Source organism: Crocodylus siamensis, chromosome 11 (genome assembly GCF_052110815.1).
Source record: "Crocodylus siamensis isolate JL-2025a chromosome 11, ASM5211081v1, whole genome shotgun sequence".
Classification (NCBI taxonomy): Eukaryota; Metazoa; Chordata; order Crocodylia; family Crocodylidae; genus Crocodylus; species Crocodylus siamensis.
This window is the reverse complement of record NC_143405.1, coordinates 18,506,831-18,527,082: the sequence shown is the minus strand read 5'-3', so window position 1 is coordinate 18,527,082 and position 20,252 is coordinate 18,506,831. Positions and strand designations below refer to the sequence as shown.

At 45.8% G+C, this 20,252-nt stretch overlaps 1 protein-coding gene across 6 annotated transcripts in view; it reads left to right on the top strand.

Annotated features, from left to right (window-relative positions):
* The window catches only part of PNPLA7 (patatin like domain 7, lysophospholipase), a 283,100-nt gene that overhangs the window by 190,307 nt on the left and 72,541 nt on the right, over nucleotides 1-20,252 (top strand). For all 6 annotated transcript variants that reach the window (XM_090022996.1, XM_090022991.1, XM_090022990.1 and 3 more), the window contains 4 exons: nucleotides 171-234; nucleotides 4,982-5,150; nucleotides 6,290-6,472; nucleotides 18,219-18,337. In XM_090022996.1, the coding sequence (XP_089879122.1) occupies nucleotides 171-234; nucleotides 4,982-5,150; nucleotides 6,290-6,472; nucleotides 18,219-18,337 (535 nt within the window). The remainder of the gene's footprint in view (nucleotides 1-170; nucleotides 235-4,981; nucleotides 5,151-6,289; nucleotides 6,473-18,218; nucleotides 18,338-20,252) is intronic.

The following is a 20,252-nucleotide window of genomic DNA, read 5'->3' as shown; positions in this document are numbered from 1 at the left end:
GACCCCTCTAGGCAGGGTTGATTCTAGACAGTGCTGGTACTCCTTAGGATCATGAAAGAAAGTTTATTCATGGAGTGCTTTGTGAAAGGAATGTTTGTTCTGTTTTCTTGTACAACTTGTCAGCAGCCAGACAGCTGGTGTTTGTATGTAATGATTTTGTACTCTTCTAGGTCCTGCTTTGCTGCTTACCAGTGATAATATCAAACAGCGGCTTGGTTCTGCTGCACTAGACAGGTATGTGCTTTCCTTAACAACTTCTAACAGACCAGTGTGGAAGGCCCAAGGTGCTCTAGTCCAGTGGAGCTTGACCTCCTGCCCATGGTCTGAATCCAACATATGGAGCTTTGTCACCCAGCCTGTGGGGCGCCCCACATGTCTGGAGATTTGGCAGCAGTGGAGTGGTAGCAGTGTTAATTTCTCCCAAAGCCATAACAACCAATGTTGCCACCACTACTCCACTGCCAAATTTCTGGATGGGTAGGAAACTGTGTGGTCCAGGTGACATGGCCCTACATAGTTGCACCATGGCGGGATCCAAAGTGTAGGGTCACACCCATGCGCTTACCTTGTACTCTGAGCCCACACAGGAACTGGCATGTGGACTGACCCTGTGCTATTCATCTGGACTGGGGAGCCAGCACTGCTTTATTTTGAAAATAGACTGCTTGGATTGGAGAAAGTGGCAGTGCCTACTGACATGCATTGTGCTTGGCCATAAAGTAGATTCAGATCTGATAACATATTTTTAAAATTTTATTTTTTTATTATAAAAGCTCTTTATCATGCACCTGTTTTCTCCAATTGCTGAGCAAATGCATTTGAAGTAGATGGAAGATTAATTAACCTAATCATTGAATGAAGAGGTATTTTACATTCATTTGTAAAGATGTCATGAAACGCCTGATTAACATCAGACAGAGCTGTATCCTGTTTCTTTAGAATAAGTAAGTAAATGTTTAAGACCACAAAAAGCAGGAAGAATAAATGAGAGCCTGCAAAGTGGCAGAACCCACCCATGAGAAGCTTCTCAGGTATATCAAACTGAATAGGTTAGACTTGCTTTTCATTCACTACCTGTGTTCACATGCTTACCTAGCACACCTAGGTATAGAGTATAGAATCCGAGTCTTACCTGCTTCTTTAAAACTGGAATTATTGTTCAAATTTAGGTTTGTAGTCCTGAAAGCATCAACATCTTTTTGGCTCATGAGCATAAGGCAGAACAACACTGTGAAGCCTGTAACTGGAGAGAAACTTAACCATAGATTGTTATGGTCATGGCTCAAACATAAAGAGTGATGCTTCGAGAGCTGCTCTTATTAAAGCTCCCAGAGTGTCCTGTGTATCAGTGTCCCTGCACTGAAAAATGGTGATGGCAGCACTTTAGCTAAAACCTGTCAAATGAGCTTTAGTTAAAGCACTCCTGCTGCCATTTTTCAGCACTGGGGACATTGATACATGTGACACTGGAGTCTGCTTTGGCGCACTGTACAGGCAACCCCTGCTTAGTGCTCTTAATTGGTTCCTGAAAACCTGAGCGTTAAGTGAAGCTGAAAGTTTTTAATGACCCAAGATGGCAACTGCAGTTGTTTTTAATGACCCAAGATGGCAACCACAAGCATTATAATGAAACTTGCTGAGCGCTAAGTGAAATTGGGTATCAATTTAAAATGAGTGTTATAGTGAACTAGCGCTAAGCAAAACAGCATTAAGCAGGGGTCAGAGCTGCCTTGCTGCACATGTATAGGTTCCCAAAGGCTTTGGTTGTTGTTTAATACAAACACTTATAAATATGGTTCCACAAGTTCTTCTGCTTAATAGAAGTCTGGTTTCTTTCTTCTTCAAGAAAGGAAATTGCTAACTTTGCTCCCTTCCCTTTTGAAGATCCCAGTGTATAGACACTGTACCTCTGGCACAGGGGTGGGCAATTATTTCAGGCGGAGAGCTGCTTAACGAGTTTTGGTGAGCTGTCAAGGGCTGCATGGGTAGCCCTGCCCCTTGACAGTTGCCCTTCTCCTTTGTCGACATCTTGCAACCAGAAGTCCCACCTCTAACCCCTGACCTTTGCCACCAGAAGTCCCTCCCCTTGCCCCCTAGAAATACTACTTTTGGAAGGGGGGGTTTTTGCCAACTTAGAACCCCCAAAAAACCAAATCATACACTAAAAGTCAAACACCTACTATAGTATATTTTAATTTTATTCCAAAAAATATTTTTGTCATGATATGTGTTTGTGTAGTGTATATAGAGGTGACTGCATAACTCAAAAATAAATTCTTAGTCTTGTATGTTGTGGGGGGAATGTATGGTGGGGTCTAGATGTGTGTGTATGTCTGTATGGTGGGGTGGGGGGGTATAAGTGGCTGGGTGGTAGAATGTGGGTGTGTGTGTGGGGATTGGTGAGGCAGTGTAGCTGTGTGGGTGCGCATAAGCAATATTGGAGGTTGTATATATGTGGGGCGTTGTAGTGTGTGACAAAGGGTGGGAGGTGTGGGGACCTCCTGCACTTTCCCCATGGCGCTGCAGGAGGCAGGGTGCTTAGGGTGAAGGCATCCTGTGGGACATGACTCCTGCCAGTGCTGCACACTGCAGCAAGGGGTATATCCTCCCTTGGGCCGTCTGTATCACTGGCACTCCCTGCCACTCACACGCACCCCCTTCACTTCTCAGGCGCAGGAGGGAAGCCCTGTGCGCTGGAGCTGGCTGCCTTCCTTGCCAGGGCTGCACTGCAGGGGAGGAAAGCCCCAGGTGCCTTCCCCTTGGGGGTGGGGAGGAAGGCAGCTGGCTCAAGCACCTGAGGCATCTCTGGGGTCATGCAGCCCCAGTGGGGAAGGCAGATGGCTCCAGCATGTGGGGCTTTCCTCTTTGCTGTGTGAGTGCAGGGAGTACCGGCAATGGAGACTGCCCGGTGGAGGCTGTGCTCCTTGCTGCAGTGTCCAGCACTGGCTGGAGCTATGCCTGACCAGGTGCCTGTGCCCCACCTGCTGCTGCTGCTGCCACCACCACCAGCTGGGGGCTGTGTACCATGGGAGGAGTGTGCCATCCCCCCCCACCCTTACTCACACCTATAACGCTGCCCAGCCAAGCTCCATGCTGTTATCACTCCCCTGGGCATGGGCTCTGTGCTGCTGCCAGTTCCAGCCTCCCATCCAGCTGCAGCCTCACCCCGCAGTCCCAAGGGGCTGCAGCAGCAGAAGACCTGCATAGAAGCTGCACACCGGGCAGGCCCTTCTGCTCGCGAGGGTGGGGGTGAGGCAACAGTGTATGTTTGGGGCTGTGTGTACACATGGGTGCCTCACTTCCACCCTCATGGGTGAAAGGGCTGGGATGGGCACAATTTATTGGTGGGTACCATGGACTAGATGAAAATGCTTGGTGGGATCTGGCCTGCGGGCCATACCTGCCTTTGCTCTGGCAGTGTTATATGAGGGCGTGGAGAGCGCTCCGTCCAAATATGCAGACAACACCAAATTATGGGGCAAAGTAAACACATTGGTGGGCAAGGAATGGATTCTGGCAGATTTGGACAGGTTGGAAAAGTGGGCAGAACAGAGTAGGATGCAGTTTAACCAAGATAAGTGTAAAGTGCTGCACCTTGGGAGAGAGAATCACCAACGGACATACAGATTGGGAGATGACTTTCTAAGTAGCACAGCGGCAGAAAGGAATCTCGGAGTCATAGTAGACTCCAAGATGAACATGAGTCATCAGTGTGACAAAGTGATAAGTAAAGCTATCATGCGTTAGCAGGTGCATCACGAGCAGGTCTAAGGAGGTGATACTTCCCCTCTATGTGGCATTGGTAAGGCCGCCGCTGAAGTACTGCATCCTGTTTTGGGCATTGCACTTCAAGAAGGATGTGGATAACCTTGAGAGGGTCCAGAGGAAGGCTACTCATTTGGTTAGGGGCCTGCAGGTAAGGTCCTGTGAGGAGAGATTAAGGGACCTGGATCTCTTCAGCTTCCACAAGAGAAGACTGAAAGGTGATCTTGTGGCTATCTACAAATTCATCGGGGGGTGGGGGCAGCAAGGAATAGAAAATACTCTGCTTACCAGGGTGCCCCTTGGGGTAACTAGAAACAATGGCCACAAACTGACAGAGTAGATTTGGATTGGACATCAGGAAGAACTTATTTATGATGAGGGTTACCAGAACCTGGAATGGGCTTCCAAGGGAAGTGGTGCTCTCCCCTACCCTGGAGGTCTTTAAGAGGAGACTGGAAAAGCAGCTGGCTGGGGTCATCTGACCCCAGTGCTCTTTCCTGCCCAGGGCAGGGGGTCGGACTCGATCTAGTGAGGTCCCCTCCAACCTTAAAAATCTATGAAATCTATATCCTAACATCATGTCTGGGACTCTAAAAGCCAGATCACATTGCACCTTGGGAACAACACAGTTAACTTTGGGTAGTGGCCATGAACCAGCATTGCAGCGTTTAGTTGCTTTGAAAGCATCCTCAGAGTTAGCAGACTGGAGAAGATGGCTGCTGGAGAGTGTCATAGCTATGCTAGTGCTCTGCCCATTTGTAGTCCTGGCTTGTTGCTTTTGTTGGAAAGAGTAGATCTGATTTGTGTTTGATATCTTTTGGGACATAAAGCAATGAAATTGAGTTTAGTTTGAGGGATAGGAAAAGATTTGTTTTGGCTCGTTTTTTCCAGGTTGTGTTTTCCCAAAGCACAGTGACAGTGGACCTGAGCAGCTGAGATTTTACCAATGGTGCTGTGGATGGGGGAATAGGTTCCCCCTCACCCCCTGTCCCCCTTCCCCACCCCTCCCACACACAGTTGGGAAAACAGTGTCTAAAATAGGGAAAAAAGAAGAGAAATGCTTCTTTAAAATAGAGTGATCAGAGCATGTCATGTAATGCTCAAAATTGCTGATAACCTTCCATATTTCCTCTTCCTTTTTTGATTTTGTCCTGTCATCAGACTGAAAACTTGCCTGTTTGGGGAGAAGAATGTTTTTTGTGTCTGTGTCTTCCAGTATTCATGAGTATCGACTCAGTAGCTGGCTGGGGCAGCAGGAGGATATTCATCGCATTGTGCTCTACCAGGCAGACAGTACCCTTACTCCATGGACCCAGCGCTGTATCCGACAGGCTGACTGCATCCTAATTGTTGGACTAGGAGAGCAGGAGCCCACTGTTGGAGAGGTGCAGAATATTTTTCTCCCTCATCTCTTCTTGCTAGGTTTGCCAAAATTATGCAAAAGTTGCACTGTTTAGTTTTACTGGGTCTGATACCCTTTGGACTGAAAAATAACAGAATCAAACTTTTGTAAGCGGTGCATTGCAACTTTTAAGAATTTACTTGCCCTAAATAGCATTCTAACCCATTTAACATTGCTTCATTATTTCTTCTGTTCATACCACAGTAAGAAAATGCTTTTCTCACACAATTTGAAAAGCTGTTTTCCTTTAAGGAATTCCTTATTATCTCAGCCAAATCTTCAAGTTAACTCACAGGGACTGCACTGTTTTGGAGGAGTTCATCCATTATGACACAGACTCTCAAGTGCATTTTGTTCCACCATTTACTTTATTTCGGATTCTGACTGTTGATGTCCCTTTTTGCCTGGGACATGATTCCTAAAAAGATGTTTCTAAGGTTGATAGGTTTCTGAGTCCTAGAAACGTATCTGAAGCTCCAGGGAGTCTGAAAAATGTGACCCTTTGCAGTTCTTTTGTATGTCACTCCTTTGGCTTGCCTCTGCCTTGAAATAAGTAGGTGCATAGAGGTTAGCAGTGACATACATTATGTTGCCATCAGTCGGATAACAGGAAAAAGAAAAAAATTCCCAACCTAATTTAAAACATGCTGGAAATCCCATCAGAAGCAGCGTTAAGCATTTGTAAACTTGATTTGAAATGGGAAATAGATTTCATGTTACACGAGCATTGTCTGTTGATTCACTGCATGTTTAGGTTTACATTCAGCATTATATGAATAAAATGTCCACCTTGTTTAATAAAACTGTTCTGTATACGTCCCTGCTAATTCAGAGTTGCAAAGACTTTTACCTTATTATGTGTAAAAAGATCTGATTGCTGAGCTCAAAGTAGGGAAGAATTAGCTACGTGCGGTTGCTGGGAGTAGTCCTGTAAATCCAAAGACATGAACATATTTGCCTGAATTACCCTTGTATGATGGTTTTTAGTGTGCACATTTCTAAATTTATTTGGAGATACAGGAAGATAAGGAGGAGAGGAGCAGAGATGGTGCAAATTTATTCAGTTGTCTGTAATAACAGAGAACTGATATCCTTACTGTGTGTGTCTGTGGTATACTTCAGCTGGAAAGGATGCTGGAGAACACAGCAGTTCGAGCCCAGAAGCAGTTGATCCTGCTCCACAAGGAGGATGGTCCCCTTCCTTGCCGAACTGTGGAATGGCTCAACATGAGGAGCTGGTGCTCTGCTCATCTTCACCTCCGCTGTCCTCGTAGAGTCTTTTCCCGAAGAAGCCTGCCCAAGCTGGTAAGGAACACTTGCCCCTGTGTAGCCTCCTGTCTATACCCGTAAAACCTATATCGTATTATTTATGCATTAAAGTGAACTTGAGATAATGTCAGTGCATCATATAGTGATGGGTGGCTGCTCAGGTTATTGCGTAGACGTGGTCTCCGTTAATCAAAGACCTAATTTACTGCACACAGCTTAATCAAGTTCCTTGATTGACATCTGATTTAGAGACTGAGAGATTTGTATGTGGCTTTTGATTTCAAAGTTTCATAGTTAGTAGGGTTGGAAGGGACCTGAGCAGATCATCAACTCCGACCCCCTGCCATGGCAGGAAAGAGTACTGGGGTCAAATGACCCCAGCAAGGTTATTGTCAAGACTTGTCTTAAAGACTCCCAGGGTAGGAGCCAGCACCACTTTGCTTGGAAGTTGGTTCCAGATCCTAGCCCCCCTGAAAAGGTGCGGTTGGCCTTCCTGACTGCCCAGACTTCCGGCCTGTATTCATCTTGGCATCAGTGATGACTCCAAGATCCTTTTCTGCCTCTGCACTGACAAAAAGGGAGTTCCCCAGCCTGTAGGTATGGTGCTGGTTCTTCCTCCCCAGGTGCAGCACCTTGCACTTGTCAGTATTGAATCCCATCCTATTCTCATCTGCCGACCCCTGTAACCTGTCTAGGTCTGATTGTAGCCTATTCCTCCCTTCTAGCGTGCCCACATCCCCCTACATCTTAGTCATCAGCAAATTTGAACAGGGTGCTATTTATCCCCTCGTCCAAGTCACTGATGAAGAAGTTAAACAGTGCAGGCCCAAGGACCGAGCCCTGGGGGACCCCACTGCCCACATCCCTCCAGGTCAAAAATGACCCATCCACCACCACTCTCTGGGTGTGGCCCTCCAGCCAGCTGGTGACCCATTTGACTGTGTGGGTGTTGACACCACAGTCCCCCAGTTTTTTAATGAGAATGGGGTGAGAGACAGTGTTGAAGGCCTTCCTAAAGTCCAGAAAGACTATGTCCACTGCTACCCCTGCATCTAAGGGTTTGGTGACCTGGTCATAGAAGGCCACCAGGTTGGTCTGACAGGACCTGCCTCTAATGAAGCCCTGTTGGTTGCCCCTAAGCATAATCTCCCCTGCTGGCCCCTCATGGACATGTGCCAGGATAATTCTCTCAAAAAGCTTACCCAGGATCGAGGTAAGACTAACTGGCCTATAGTTCCCGGGTCCTCCTTCCTCCCTTTTTTGAAGATGGGAACCATGTTGGCCCTCTTCCAGTCCTCTGTCATCACACCAGAGCATCACGAGTGCTTGTAAAGCCATGCCACAATGACCTCAGCTAATTCCCTCAGCACTCTGGGGTGGAGATCATCCAGACCAGCTGATCTGAATACATCCAGTCCCTCCAGAAGTTCCCTGACTAGATCCTTCCTGACCCTTGGCCTAGGTGTGCCTCCCCTGGGGCCTGAGTGGGGCCAAGTGGGGGGATGATCTTGTTCCTGCTCAGGGAAATGGAGGCAAAGAAATCGTTAAATATGTTGGCTTTGTCGTCTGGTACGATGACCAGATTTCCTAGCGGGTCTTGCAGGGGCCCCACGTTACCCAGAACCTTCTTTTTGCCCCTGTGTATTTAAAAAGGACTTCCTGTTGTTCTTGATCCAGGAAGCTAGTCCCAGTTCCATCTCCTCCTTGGCCTTCCTGACCGCCCCCCTGCAGCCCCGAGCAACCACAGTATAGTCCTCCCTGGTGATGGCCCCTCCCTTCCATTGGGTGTGTGCCTCCCTTTTAGCTAGAAGACATTCCCGGATGCTTTTGGTGAGCCATGGGGGCTTTTGCATGCTCCTGCTCCCTTTGATCCGTGTTGGGATTACCTCCCTTTGTGCTTGGAGGATTGTCTCCTTAAGGTGCAACCACTTTTCTTGGACACCTGGCTCGGCTCCCCTCCCCTCCCCTTCGGGACCTCAGTGCTTCCCCGACTATTCTGCTTAGCTCATTGAAGTCTGCCCTCCTGAAATCTAAGGCTGCTGCCTTTTGCAGGCCTTTGCCACCTTGTGCTGGATGGTGAATTGCAGCAGGCGATGATCACTGTCACCCAGGTCCTCGAGCACCCGCAGCCCCCTCACCAGGTCATCGCCGGTGGCTAGCACCAGGTCCAACAAGTTGTGTCCCCTGTTGGGGCTGTGCACCTCCTGGGTTAGATGGAGGTCCTGCATTTTGGCTAGAAACTACATGAGCAGTCAGACCTGGCTGACTGCTCTTCCCAGCAGATGTCTGGAAAGTTCAGGTCACCCATGATGACCACGTCCTTTGACCTGACTACCTCCGTGAGCTGACTTAGGAATTCCTGGTCAAGCTCTTCCCCTTGGTTGGGTGGTCTGTAGTAGACCCCCACCATTAAGTCTCTTTCCCCTTGACTGCCTTGTATTCTATTATTTGTTGGAGCTGAAGATATAAATACCCAATACCTGTGGGTGCACACTTCTCATAAGACAACCACTCTCTCTCCAATCTCTCAGTTCTAATCTTCAAAGTGAATTTATAGAACACCTTTCTTAGAAGAGCCTATGAACTTCACTTCATAAATCTATTGGATACAAAAAATCATGGACTAAATGTAGACATTGGATTTATGGCACTTTATAACCTGCCAGCCATCTGATAACCTCAGGTAACCTCTCTACCTCTTACCAGCTACATCTTATCACCCAGTCAGCATTCCCTCCCCCGCCCCCCCCATCTCGCACCTGTTGTTTCCTGTGGCCTCTGATCCTCACTGCCATGTATTTGCATTTTCACTGACCTGCATTTTGCATATTCTATTCTATTCTATCTGGGACAGCACATAAAGCCAGCCAACTCTCCCTATACCGGAAGAAGGGTGTTTGTGCCCAAAAGCTTGCAAAGAACAATTTTTCTACCTATTTAGTTGGTCTAATAAAAGATATCATGTATACCCAAAGACCCTTGTCTGCCTATGTCCTTAGACCAACAGGGATGCAACCAACATCCCTAAAATTATAACAGGCATTTATAAGTCCTACTTGTAAGACACTTGTTCTATGGTGGTCACTTCTTCAACATTACAGTGCAAAATGTATCTGATTTTAAGACACTTGACTGACAAATATTAGAAATGATATGATTGACTTCACAGAGAGTCTGATCATTAATGTGGACTAAATTTTTGTGTGTTCTGCGTGTGAGAATATTTTTAAATAGTCAAACATACATAAGTGTCCTTGCATGACTTCAGTCAGCTGCTTGCTTGGGGATCATCTCCATGTCAATATAATCAGTAGGCGTGCTAGCTGCTTTACAGTTTGAAAATCAGCACATTATTAGTTTGTGCTTGAATATGGATTATGTACCTCACACTTCAGTCCTGTCCTCTTTTTGCATCAGTGTTTCTGTTTTATAGATGAAAAATGTGTCAATAAATGCTAAATAGTATTTTTCCCCATAAAACTTGGCTGGAAGGCTTGATCTAGGTCTTTTCTTTAAACATCATAGAGGCAAGCATCTTTTAACAGTGATTGTATTTTGCGAAGCTGACAAAAACCTGTTTGTAGGATACACTCTGATTACATCAAAAGTGAATTAATATCTCATCCAATCAGTTTTGTGTATGCCATTAACATAACGACTAAGCAGATGTCTGTGCCTTCTGGAGTGTCCCATCTTTTACAGGGCAATGGGAATCCATGATCTATCTATACCCAAGGTATCTTGGGTGAAAAAGATTAATTAAACATAACCTTTGAGTCAGAGGAATTGCTTACTTCCTAGTTCAGAGTAGGGGAGCGGGGGGGCCTTAGGCTGCTATTTAAAGATGTTCCCTACCTCTGTTCAGTGTACTAGAGGAGGCAGAGCAGATTGCACTTATTCCAGCATCAACCAGAGGTTAAATCAGTCCATCATGTCTTTTTGTGACTCTCCAGGTGTTAAGGTTGTACCAGACTTTAACTGATTTATGACCTCACAGAGACAAAATCAGTTTTCCCCAGAGTTTTCCAGTTCCCTCCTGTTATTTGCTAGTGACAATCAGTTCTCCTTCCCTGATGAACTTGTTAGTTGCTGGCTTCCCATCGCTCTCAGGCTGACAAAATGACCCACCTGAAATAAGTCCTAACAGCACATTTTCTCCCAGATGCTGAGCCAGGAAAGAGGATGAATCCTAAGTGTTCCTCTGCCTCTTCCTTCTGAGATGACAGCTTCTGTCCTAGATCATAACAAGAAACGCAGGAGGATTCCTTTCCCCTAATAAAGTGAAAATTCTAGTCAAATGATCATGCAAGTCCTTGATCTCCCAGAAAGACTGGAGGAGATTGTTAGCTGCAGGCAAACATTTTTCTCAAAGCTCCAAAGATGAAGCAGTCTTTTGATTGCAGCAGGGAAAATGTAATTAAAGCAAAGTAGAGCAATTGAATAAATTAAGTTTGATAAACAAAAGTGATGTTCAGATTCTTTAGATTGTCCTAGTCCCCAAGGAGTGGTCAACCAACCAAATAGCATAACACTGGCCTTCTGACCTTCCTCCTGGGGAATTGTACTGTGCCTTTTCCAGAGAGAATAAGGTACTATAGGCAGGAAGATCCAACCAGTACTATGCTGCTTATATCAGTTTTATTCCTTTAAGCATTGTCCTCATCCATGTATTTTCTAGTAGCTGTTGTTTTGTTGCAGACAAATGAGACAACAGACTCTCTTATCACAAAGTTGCTTGTTAGTAGCCTGCATCTACAGGGACTGTCTTCTCTCCTGTGTGGAGAACATATCTTCTCAGGCTGAGGAACATATTACAAATATTCAAACCAAGTAGTTCTTCAGTGTCTGCAAAAGTTGTACAAACTTTTTAAAGAGAAGATGGATGAAAGGGTGGATCTTCACTGTAGTTAGTGCAGTAGAGGTACCCAAGTTAGCTATAAAGCTTTAAATGGAGCACCCACACTAAGACCTATAATGTATTTTCTGCTTCTAAACCAAGACCAATACAGTACCTTCTTCTATAAATCTCTGAGATGCACTGGGTTTCTTCATAGACTCGCAAAAGCCCAGAAGCTTCAAAGCAGATGTTGACCTGAAATCCTTGAGCAGTCATTAGTTCTCAGTGGAGACACTTGTCCATTCCAGCAGCTGGTCACCCAGGAAGCAATGGGATTGTATTTGTCAAATGGATCTTTACTGCCTAGTCAAGAAGTCACATAAGATATTTTCTTGACAACCAGTGTCAGATCTATAGATAGAGGACAGACCCTGTTCATTTGCTGCTGCTTAGATGGGCCTTACAGGAGGCCTTTTTTATATTTTCCTGTAGGCCTGTATTGATCTCCAGCTGCTTATATCCTTTCTGTAGAGTACTGGTCAACATGGAAGCAAAATATTTGATTCTTGTCTATAAACTAGTTTTCTGGGAGAGGAAAAAAAAAAAAAAAGCAACCACCCGCACTAGCAGCAGCTCACCTTGCATTAGTCTGTGAATATGATGGGTTAAAACATCTTGGAAAAAAACTAATATTCATACTTGCATTTTCTTATGCATTTTTTAAAAAAGCATTAATTATTTTTCAGATGTTTAGATCATACCCTTGTGGCTGGAAGCATATGATGGGTCTTAGAGACCTGCTGCATGAACAGCTTGGATCTGTCTGCTGATTTTTCAATAGTGAAATCAGTCCATGAAATGACAGACCTCCTCAAGATCTTTACCTTCTGCATGCAAACAGTACCAGTATCACAAGTGCAGCTGTTGACAGCATTGGCATTAAAACTATTGCCTGTATTGAAGCTTGAATGCTTAACACCACAGCGACATCGTGGCTAATTTTGGCTCTCCGTACTTAACACTTTTCTGCTTTCCCTTTTCAGGTTGTGAACCCTGAGTGCAGCTTGTGGCAATATCATTTGCTTTTGTTTACATCTTGCGTGCTGCACTTTCTGATCAGGAAAAACACAAGAATCTTAGTAAGCACAGTAATTAATTAGCAAAGTGCTGTTGTGTTGGCTCATCAGCCCAGAGCTGAAGGTGTCTGGCAGCATCTTCCAATTTCTCATTTTTCAGTAAGGCAGATGCACCTCATGCTTCTCTTCTTATTTTCATCATCTGCTTGAGTTCTGCTTTGAGTGGGAGGGAAAGTGTTGAGGCATGATATAAAGCTTCTGTTCTGTGAATGGTTTTACATTTGAATTTGTTAGGTAACTTTTGGTCATTTCTGTTCTGAAATGCTGAGCACTGAATGGATACAGTAAGCAAGCTTCTCAGGGCACACCGGCCAGCCCTCAAGATATAATATCTATTATTATTTATCTAGGAAAAAGAACAGCTCTGCTGATGAATCAAAGACAAGTCCTTTCTCTTTCAATCTCAGTGGGTTTCATTCTTATCTACACCTGAGGTCACTAGGTATTTAAATATAGGTATTTTTAAGGATAAATATTTATGCCAATTCCATTCATGAATGGAGGCAACATCACCCTTACTCTACCACATTCATGAATCAACGCACAGTACTTCCTAATGGCTTTTCACATCTTAGAAATCTCCCCTGTATTACAGTAACCATTCTGCAAGAGGCAAGGATTTCTTAGGTGATACATTTTATTGGACCAGCTGTATAGTAGTGTTAGACAAGCTTTTCAAAGCAAGACTGTGGCAGTGCACCTTTGGTGCTCGCCACTTTAAGGACTGGAGCAGGCAGCTGCCAGGTGGCTGATTGCAGTGGCCATTTTCAAACGCAGGCCAGATACATAAAGAGGACAGTTGGTTGCTAGCAAGGGAGGCAACAACATCAGCCGACTGAGCTCCTGCTCAACAACCTGGAGGTAAGGGAATAGGGCTGTGCGAAGCTTTGGTCCCTGATTCAATTTAGCAGAGATTCAGCCGGACTCAGTGGCCAAATCCCTGAATCCAAATCAAATCAGAGGACCCTTTAATTTTTCCGAATCAAATTGGAACCCTCCAACTTGATTTGGAGAGATTCGGCGATTCGGATATAGACTCAATTTTAAATGTTTTTTCTACATGCCTCTAGGTAGCAGGCGCCTCGTAAACGCTGTGATGCTGGGGCAGATGGAACATCCCCCAGAAGTGCAGGGGGCTCCCCAGCGTGCTTGGCAACAGACCTGGAAGTGGACCAGAAGCACTTCTGGTCCACTCCAGGTCTGCCGGGGAGCGCACTGGGGGCCTCCCCTGAACTCACCCCTGTGGGACACTCCATGCGCCTCAGCATCGCAGTGTTCATGAGCCACACCTGGTATGTAGAAAAAACATATAAAGCTGTGTCTATATCCAAATAGCTGATTCTCCAGATCAGCATCAGATCTTCAGATTTGGCCAAATTGAATCGGGGACAATGATCCGAATCAATTAATTGAATCACTGTCCCTGATTAGGGCCAAATCCAAATCAAATATGGCCTGTTTCGCACACCCCTATATGGGAAGGGGCTATGGGGAGGTGGAGGCTCCTGTTGTCCTGGGTAAAAAGTGAAATTGTACCCTGCTGGGGAAGGGTGGCCTGGTGGGGCTCCTAGCGGCATGGGAGTCCCCAGGAAATGCCAGGCCAGTTGCCTCCCTGGTGAAAGCCCAGAAGGGACACCTTATAACCCCAGCCTCACATCCCCCTGGTGCGGGGGCCCTGCACAGGCTGATTTGCTCTGGGCCTCACACTCTGCTCCGGTCATCTCTGTGGGTGAGAGCCAGTGGAGTGAATGGGAGCCTCATGAGAGAGGGGTGACATGGTAATGGCCCTCCGGGGTAGTATAGTAGAGCTTCAGCTGTGTGCCTAGTTTGCTCTGGACCTAGGCTGGAGAGGTAACATGAAGTGGAATGTCTTTGAGGCATGGGGCATGCACAAGGATGGTCAGAGCATACGCGTGTGAACCTAGTCATCAGGGCAGACAGAAGGTAGTCTCCTGCTCAAATAACAGCTGAACTTTATTTTGCTCAAGGTGTGGCAGGAAAGTGGAATGGGCAGATTGCCCAGAGACAGGGGAAGACTGGAGGTGAATACCTAGCTGGGAAGGTAACCCTGTTACAAAGACATTTTACATCAGGTTTGATCGGAAGATCCAGGCACAGGATAATAAAGAGCCATAGTGGGAGAGGGTGAGAGAAACTCAAAAGCTTGTCTACTTAGTACACAGTTGGTCCAATAAAAGATTTCACCCTAAGAAATCCTTGCCTCTCTCATAATTTCTAGACCACCGTGGCTACAGCATCACTCTTATGCTACAGTAACCGCTCTACACATACTGAAAGCAGATAAAGATCTGTGTAATCTGTTCTACGTATGCGTAGCTCTGCTTAGTTGCTTGTTGTATGGCAAACTTGGATTTTCAGGTACTGATACACTAACTAAAGACAGTGGTGAAATAAAGACAGCATGTCCTGAAGTACAGTTTCATTGCAATTCATATTCATGTGTTGGCCTTATTGGTTGAGAGCTGTTATGAATATTCTGCACCTGAACACCTGATATTTTTGTTTTAGATCATTTTTTCCCACACATTAAACACATTTTGTACTTATTGGTTCTTCATCATTCTCCACTAATGTGGCTGGTCCAACGAGAATTGCTAATGTTATGAGCATTCATAGTGCTCTGGTGTGGTGCCAGAGGACTGGAAGAGGGCCAACGTGATTCCCATCTTCAAAAAGGGGAGGAAGGAGGACCCGGGAAACTATAGGCCAGTTAGTCTTACCTCAATCTGGTGCAAGCTTTTGGAGAGAATTATCCTGGCGCATGTCCATGAGGGTCCAGCAGGGGAGATTATGCTTAGGGGCAACGAACACGGGTTCATTAGCGGCAGGTCCTGTCAGGCCAACCTGGTGGCCTTCTACAACCAGGTCACCAAATCCTTAGATGCAGGGGTAGCAGTGGACATAGTCTTCCTTGACTTTCAGAAGGCCTTCGACTTGGTCTCTCACCCCATTCATATTAAGAAACTGGGGGACTGTGGTGTCGACACCCACACAGTCAAATGGGTCACCAGCTGGCTGGAGGGCCCCACCCAGAGAGTGGTGGTGGACGGGTCATTTTCGACCTGGAGGAATGTGGGCAGTGGGATCCCCCAAGGCTCGGTCCTTGGGCCTGCAGTGTTCAACATCTTCATCAGTGACTTGGACGAGGGGATAAATAGCACCCTGTTCAAATTTGCTGATGACACTAAGATGTGGGGGAAGTGGGCACGCTAGAAGGGAGAAATAGGCTGCAACCGGACCTAGACAGGTTACAGGGGTGGGCAGATGAGACTAGGATGGGATTCAACGCTGACAAGTGCAAGGTGCTGCACCTGGGGAGGAAGAACCAGCACCATACCTACAGGCTGGGGAACTCCCTTCTCATCAGTGCAGAGGCAGAAAAGGATCTTGGAGTCATCATTGACTCCAAGATGAACATGGGCCGGCAGTGTGGGGATGCAGTCAGGAAGGCCAGCCGTACCTTGTCATGCATCCACAGATGCATCTCGAGCAGGTCCAAGGAGGTGATCCTCCCCCTCTATGTGGCGCTGGTCAGGCCACAGCTGGAGTACTGTGTCCAGTTCTGGGTGGTGCACTTCAAGAGGGATGTGGACAACATGGAGAGGGTCCAGAGGAGGCCACTCGCATGATCAGGGGGCAGCAGGGCAGGCCTTACGAGGAGAGGCTACGGGACCTGAACCTGTTCAGCCTCCACAAGAGAAGGCTGAGGGGGGATCTAGTGGCCTGTTACAAACTAGTTAGGGGGGACCAGCAGGCACTGGGGAGTCCCTGTTCCCCTGAGCACTACCAGGAGTGACCAGGAATAACAGTTACAAGCTGTCAGCGGGTGGATTCAGACTAGATATCAGGAGGTGCTACTTCACGGTCAGGGCGGCTAGGGTCTGGAACCAACTTCCAAGAGAAGTGGTGCAGGCTCCTACCCTGGGGGTGTTTAAGAGGAGGTTGGATAAACATCTTGCTGGGGTTGTTTGACCCCAGTACTTTTTCCTGCCATGGCAGGGGGTCAGACTAGATGATCTACTCAGGTGCCTTCCGACCCTGGAAACTATGAAAATGATTAGAACATCAAAGGATTATATTTCATGTCCTTAATTCCCCATCCTTCCTAAGATTTATTCCATTCTTTTGTTAACTGCCTGGGGACTATTATTCTTTTAGCTGTGTGTCAAAATTCCTTTATTTCCTCAGGACTATTGCAGGATTGGAAGAGTAAATAGTCTGATATACAAAGGACTTCACTTGAAAGAATTTAAAAAACTAGGTCCTTACTACTTCCTGTTGGGATTTGGAGGGTGAAATAGGAAGATCTTGGTTCTAGTGGGAGACAGGATAGAGAGATGAGAGGATGAAAGAGGCAAGAAACAAACAAGAGGTAATAGTATATGCCTGCATGGGCGGTGGCATTGCCATTTATTCAGACATTTAATGGGGTCACTTAAAGATATGACTGACTTCTCTGGGAAGCTGTCAAATATTGAAATACTATGGTGAGCTGGCCTGCTGCTGAGACTAGGCAGTGATGTACAACACTGATTATCTAAAGGTCTAAAAGGACACTGCAGGTTCATTTTATTAGAGTTTGGGATTATTTGGTTAGTTTAGCTAACCAGCTTGGGGTGAAGGAAGATCTGGGAGACCCAGAAACAGCAGACTACATATAGGAGGACTGACAGTTGAGGAATAGATTACAAAGAAAATAGCAGAAGGTGGGGAGCTAATTTCCAAAGGATGGGGGATTGGATTAATCCAGCTAAAAGCCCCGAAGAAAAGATTGGATACCAAGTGTGTGAGATTTGTCAGAAATCAGTTGTTTCATCATTTCTATACTGTGCCCCCATATTACACAAGGTTAACTTTTTAGAATCCTTCCCACCTTGCCATCTCTAAAAGAGAAAGGTGGCTGTGACTCTCCAACCTATTCACAGCTCCTTGGTTGAGAACCTGTGGTCAAAAAGAGCTGAACTGCAGAAGTTCCCCAGTAACCTTATACCCACAGCCCAGAACAGAACAGCTCCAGGGGAGGTGGTGTGCCATCCAGAAATTCTGCCACTTGTTACAGAGGTATGAGGTAGAGAGAGATAATGTGTAGTGCAGCAAAAACTTTGTTATCCGGCACCCATGGGGGATGGGGGTGCCGGGTAACAAAATATGCTAGTTAACTGAGAGGCCTGAACAGGCGTCTTTGCCTGTTCGGGCCACCGCCTCTCCTGCTGCATCCGGGGCATTGCCGCCCGTCTTGCTGCATCGCTGTCCTTCCCACGGGCCCCAAGGGACAGGGAGACGGGCCACGTGCAGGCTGCTATGCCCCGGGCCATGAGGCTCAGCAGCGCAGGCTGCTTTGCCCTGGGCTGTGGGGTCTCGGCAAAACTGGAAGTGCCACAGTGGGCATTTCTGGTTTCGTTTTTACCTTACAAGCCGGCATGCCAGTTAATAGAGCATGCCAGCTTGTAAGGTGGCGGATAACACAGCTTTTACTGTACTTGTTTGGTTCTTGTTTTGTGCCTTGTCTTTGGTAGTATAGCCATCCACTCCCTCATAGTACTTTGTATTAATAGTATCTGTTCATCAGTGAGTGACAGTAGATATTGCAGCTATTCTACTGATTGGTGATGCGTTTTCTCTTGTCACTGTAGAGACTGATGTTAGACTTGCAGGTTCTGCCATTGCTCACAGGTGTACAAGATGTTGGGGGCTACCAGACAGGCTGTTTCCTTCGGTTATGTTTCTGTTATAAGTATCCATGCTTGAAACTGATTTCACACGCTTCCTTTTGCACTGTTTCCTGCAGGTAGAAATGTATGAACGAGTGTGTCAGAAGCCGCCAGATCGTCACTCTGACTTCTCACGACTTGCTCGTGTTCTGACTGGGAATGCCATCGCATTAGTGCTTGGAGGTGGTGGGGCAAGGTAGGTGCCATAATGTTTTTCTTTGTGTGCTATGAAGGGCTTTAGCCCTTCTATATCTCCCTGAGTGCTGCAAGGCGAATACACTGTCACCCGACTGGAGGCATCACTGCTGGCAGGGTCAACCAGGAGTGTCCCATGAGCCTGAGGCAGTAGTGACCTTCTGTGCATGTGTGAGTAGCAGTAGCAAAAGACTCCATTTGCTGCATATGAAGCTGTATTTAACAAGCACACACATCTTAGCTTTCTCCTAAGTGAGAGTTCTCTTTTCCCTGGGTCTTAGTATTGAGATGTGACACAGGGCAGCACAATGACTTCTCTCTGCTTTTTTAGTCTCAAATGATGCTTCTGTCCCATTGCAGGTTTTGGTTTTGAAAGTATTTCAGACCCCTCAAAAGAAGTTAGATAATTTTTGATCACAAAGAAAGGCTCATACCCTAACATGCTGTTTTTTATAGCATGACGGAAACTTCCCTGCATTTTTTGGTTTCTGAAAAGCTTACTTTACTAGAAAAGGACAGTCTTTCAGACACAACCAAACCATCACCCATTGAGCCACCACAGTTCTTTCCCATTAGAATTCTAACCAGAGTCTTAGTGGGCTTTTAGTAGATTGTTCATGTGCGTATTTTTCTACAATGTATGCCTTCAAGAATCATGTTGTTCTTTCTTAAAGCTTTCTCTTGGGGCAAACGTAGGCATGCCATAAAAGAGAAACACAAATTTCTCTACTTCAAGAAGCCCAGGTTTCATTTTAGTCTTACTCTTCACCAGCCATGGACTCTCAGCTCTTTTATAAATTAGCAACCTGGAGATTTCTTCTCTCCCAATTCATAGGAAGCTATTTATTCATTAAGCATTTTGTCTATTTAAAACTCTTGAAATGTCATACTTCTGTGCTTGGGCCAGGGTATTCTTGGAGGGAATATTCAGAATAGAGAGGGGTAGAATTTTCCTGTCTCCTGCACTCCAGCCTGGCTAATTAGTCATCTGACATTCTGGCTGCCAGCCCCTCCATTCTCTCTCTGGGTGTTGGTAGTAATGTCATTATCTTGCTCACCCATACATCTTTCTGACCCGAAGATATTATTTAATTTCCTCATTTGTTAAAATTTTAAAGATCATCCTTCTCTGGCCTTCTGAGTGGTGGCCTGAATTTCATTGAATAATGAAAAACAAGAGAGCAATTGCTCAGTTTGGAGAGCCCAAGGAGAACTTTCATCCTGCTAAATACGTAAGAGATGAGGATGTTTTGCCAGATGGTACAGAGCACTCATTTTTATTACATGTTATTTAGTGTCTCCCTTTTACGTGACAGCTTGCGTCACTCCAGAACATAGCTTGCTTCTATATTTCTGGCAATGAAGATCATTCCAGAAACTTGATATCCTCTTCTTTTCTTCTGTAAATACAATTTGGCTCAATGCCAGTGCTAGAAAGGGAACATAGAAGCAGATCTGGGACCTCAACTTGTTTATTCCGTGTTCTGTTGTTAATTTATTAGATACAACCTGCTGGTTTTCAAAAGTGGAGACTGGAGAGAGCTTGTTTGCTTCTTGCTTGGTTGATGCATCTTTGTTCTCATTCACAAACCCAAATGACTTCACTCATCTTCAGTTGCGTTTAGAATTGCTAAATAGGTGGTATTTGTTCAGGAACGTGCCCAGGGCATATTTACCATCAGTTTGCTGAGCGTGTATGCACAATTCATGTTAGTAAATTGTGCAACTGAAAGGTCTTGAGGGAATTAGATTGAAAAGTGGGTTAGCTGAATTGTTTTTAAAGATGCCTCTTCCAGTAATGCAAGCTGCAGGCTACAGTCTTCCTGCTTTACAGCTCTTACTTTGCCAAGAAGCTGTTACATAATTTGTATCGTGTAGATTTTACCTTTGAAGATCTCTACCATTTTCTTCTCTTT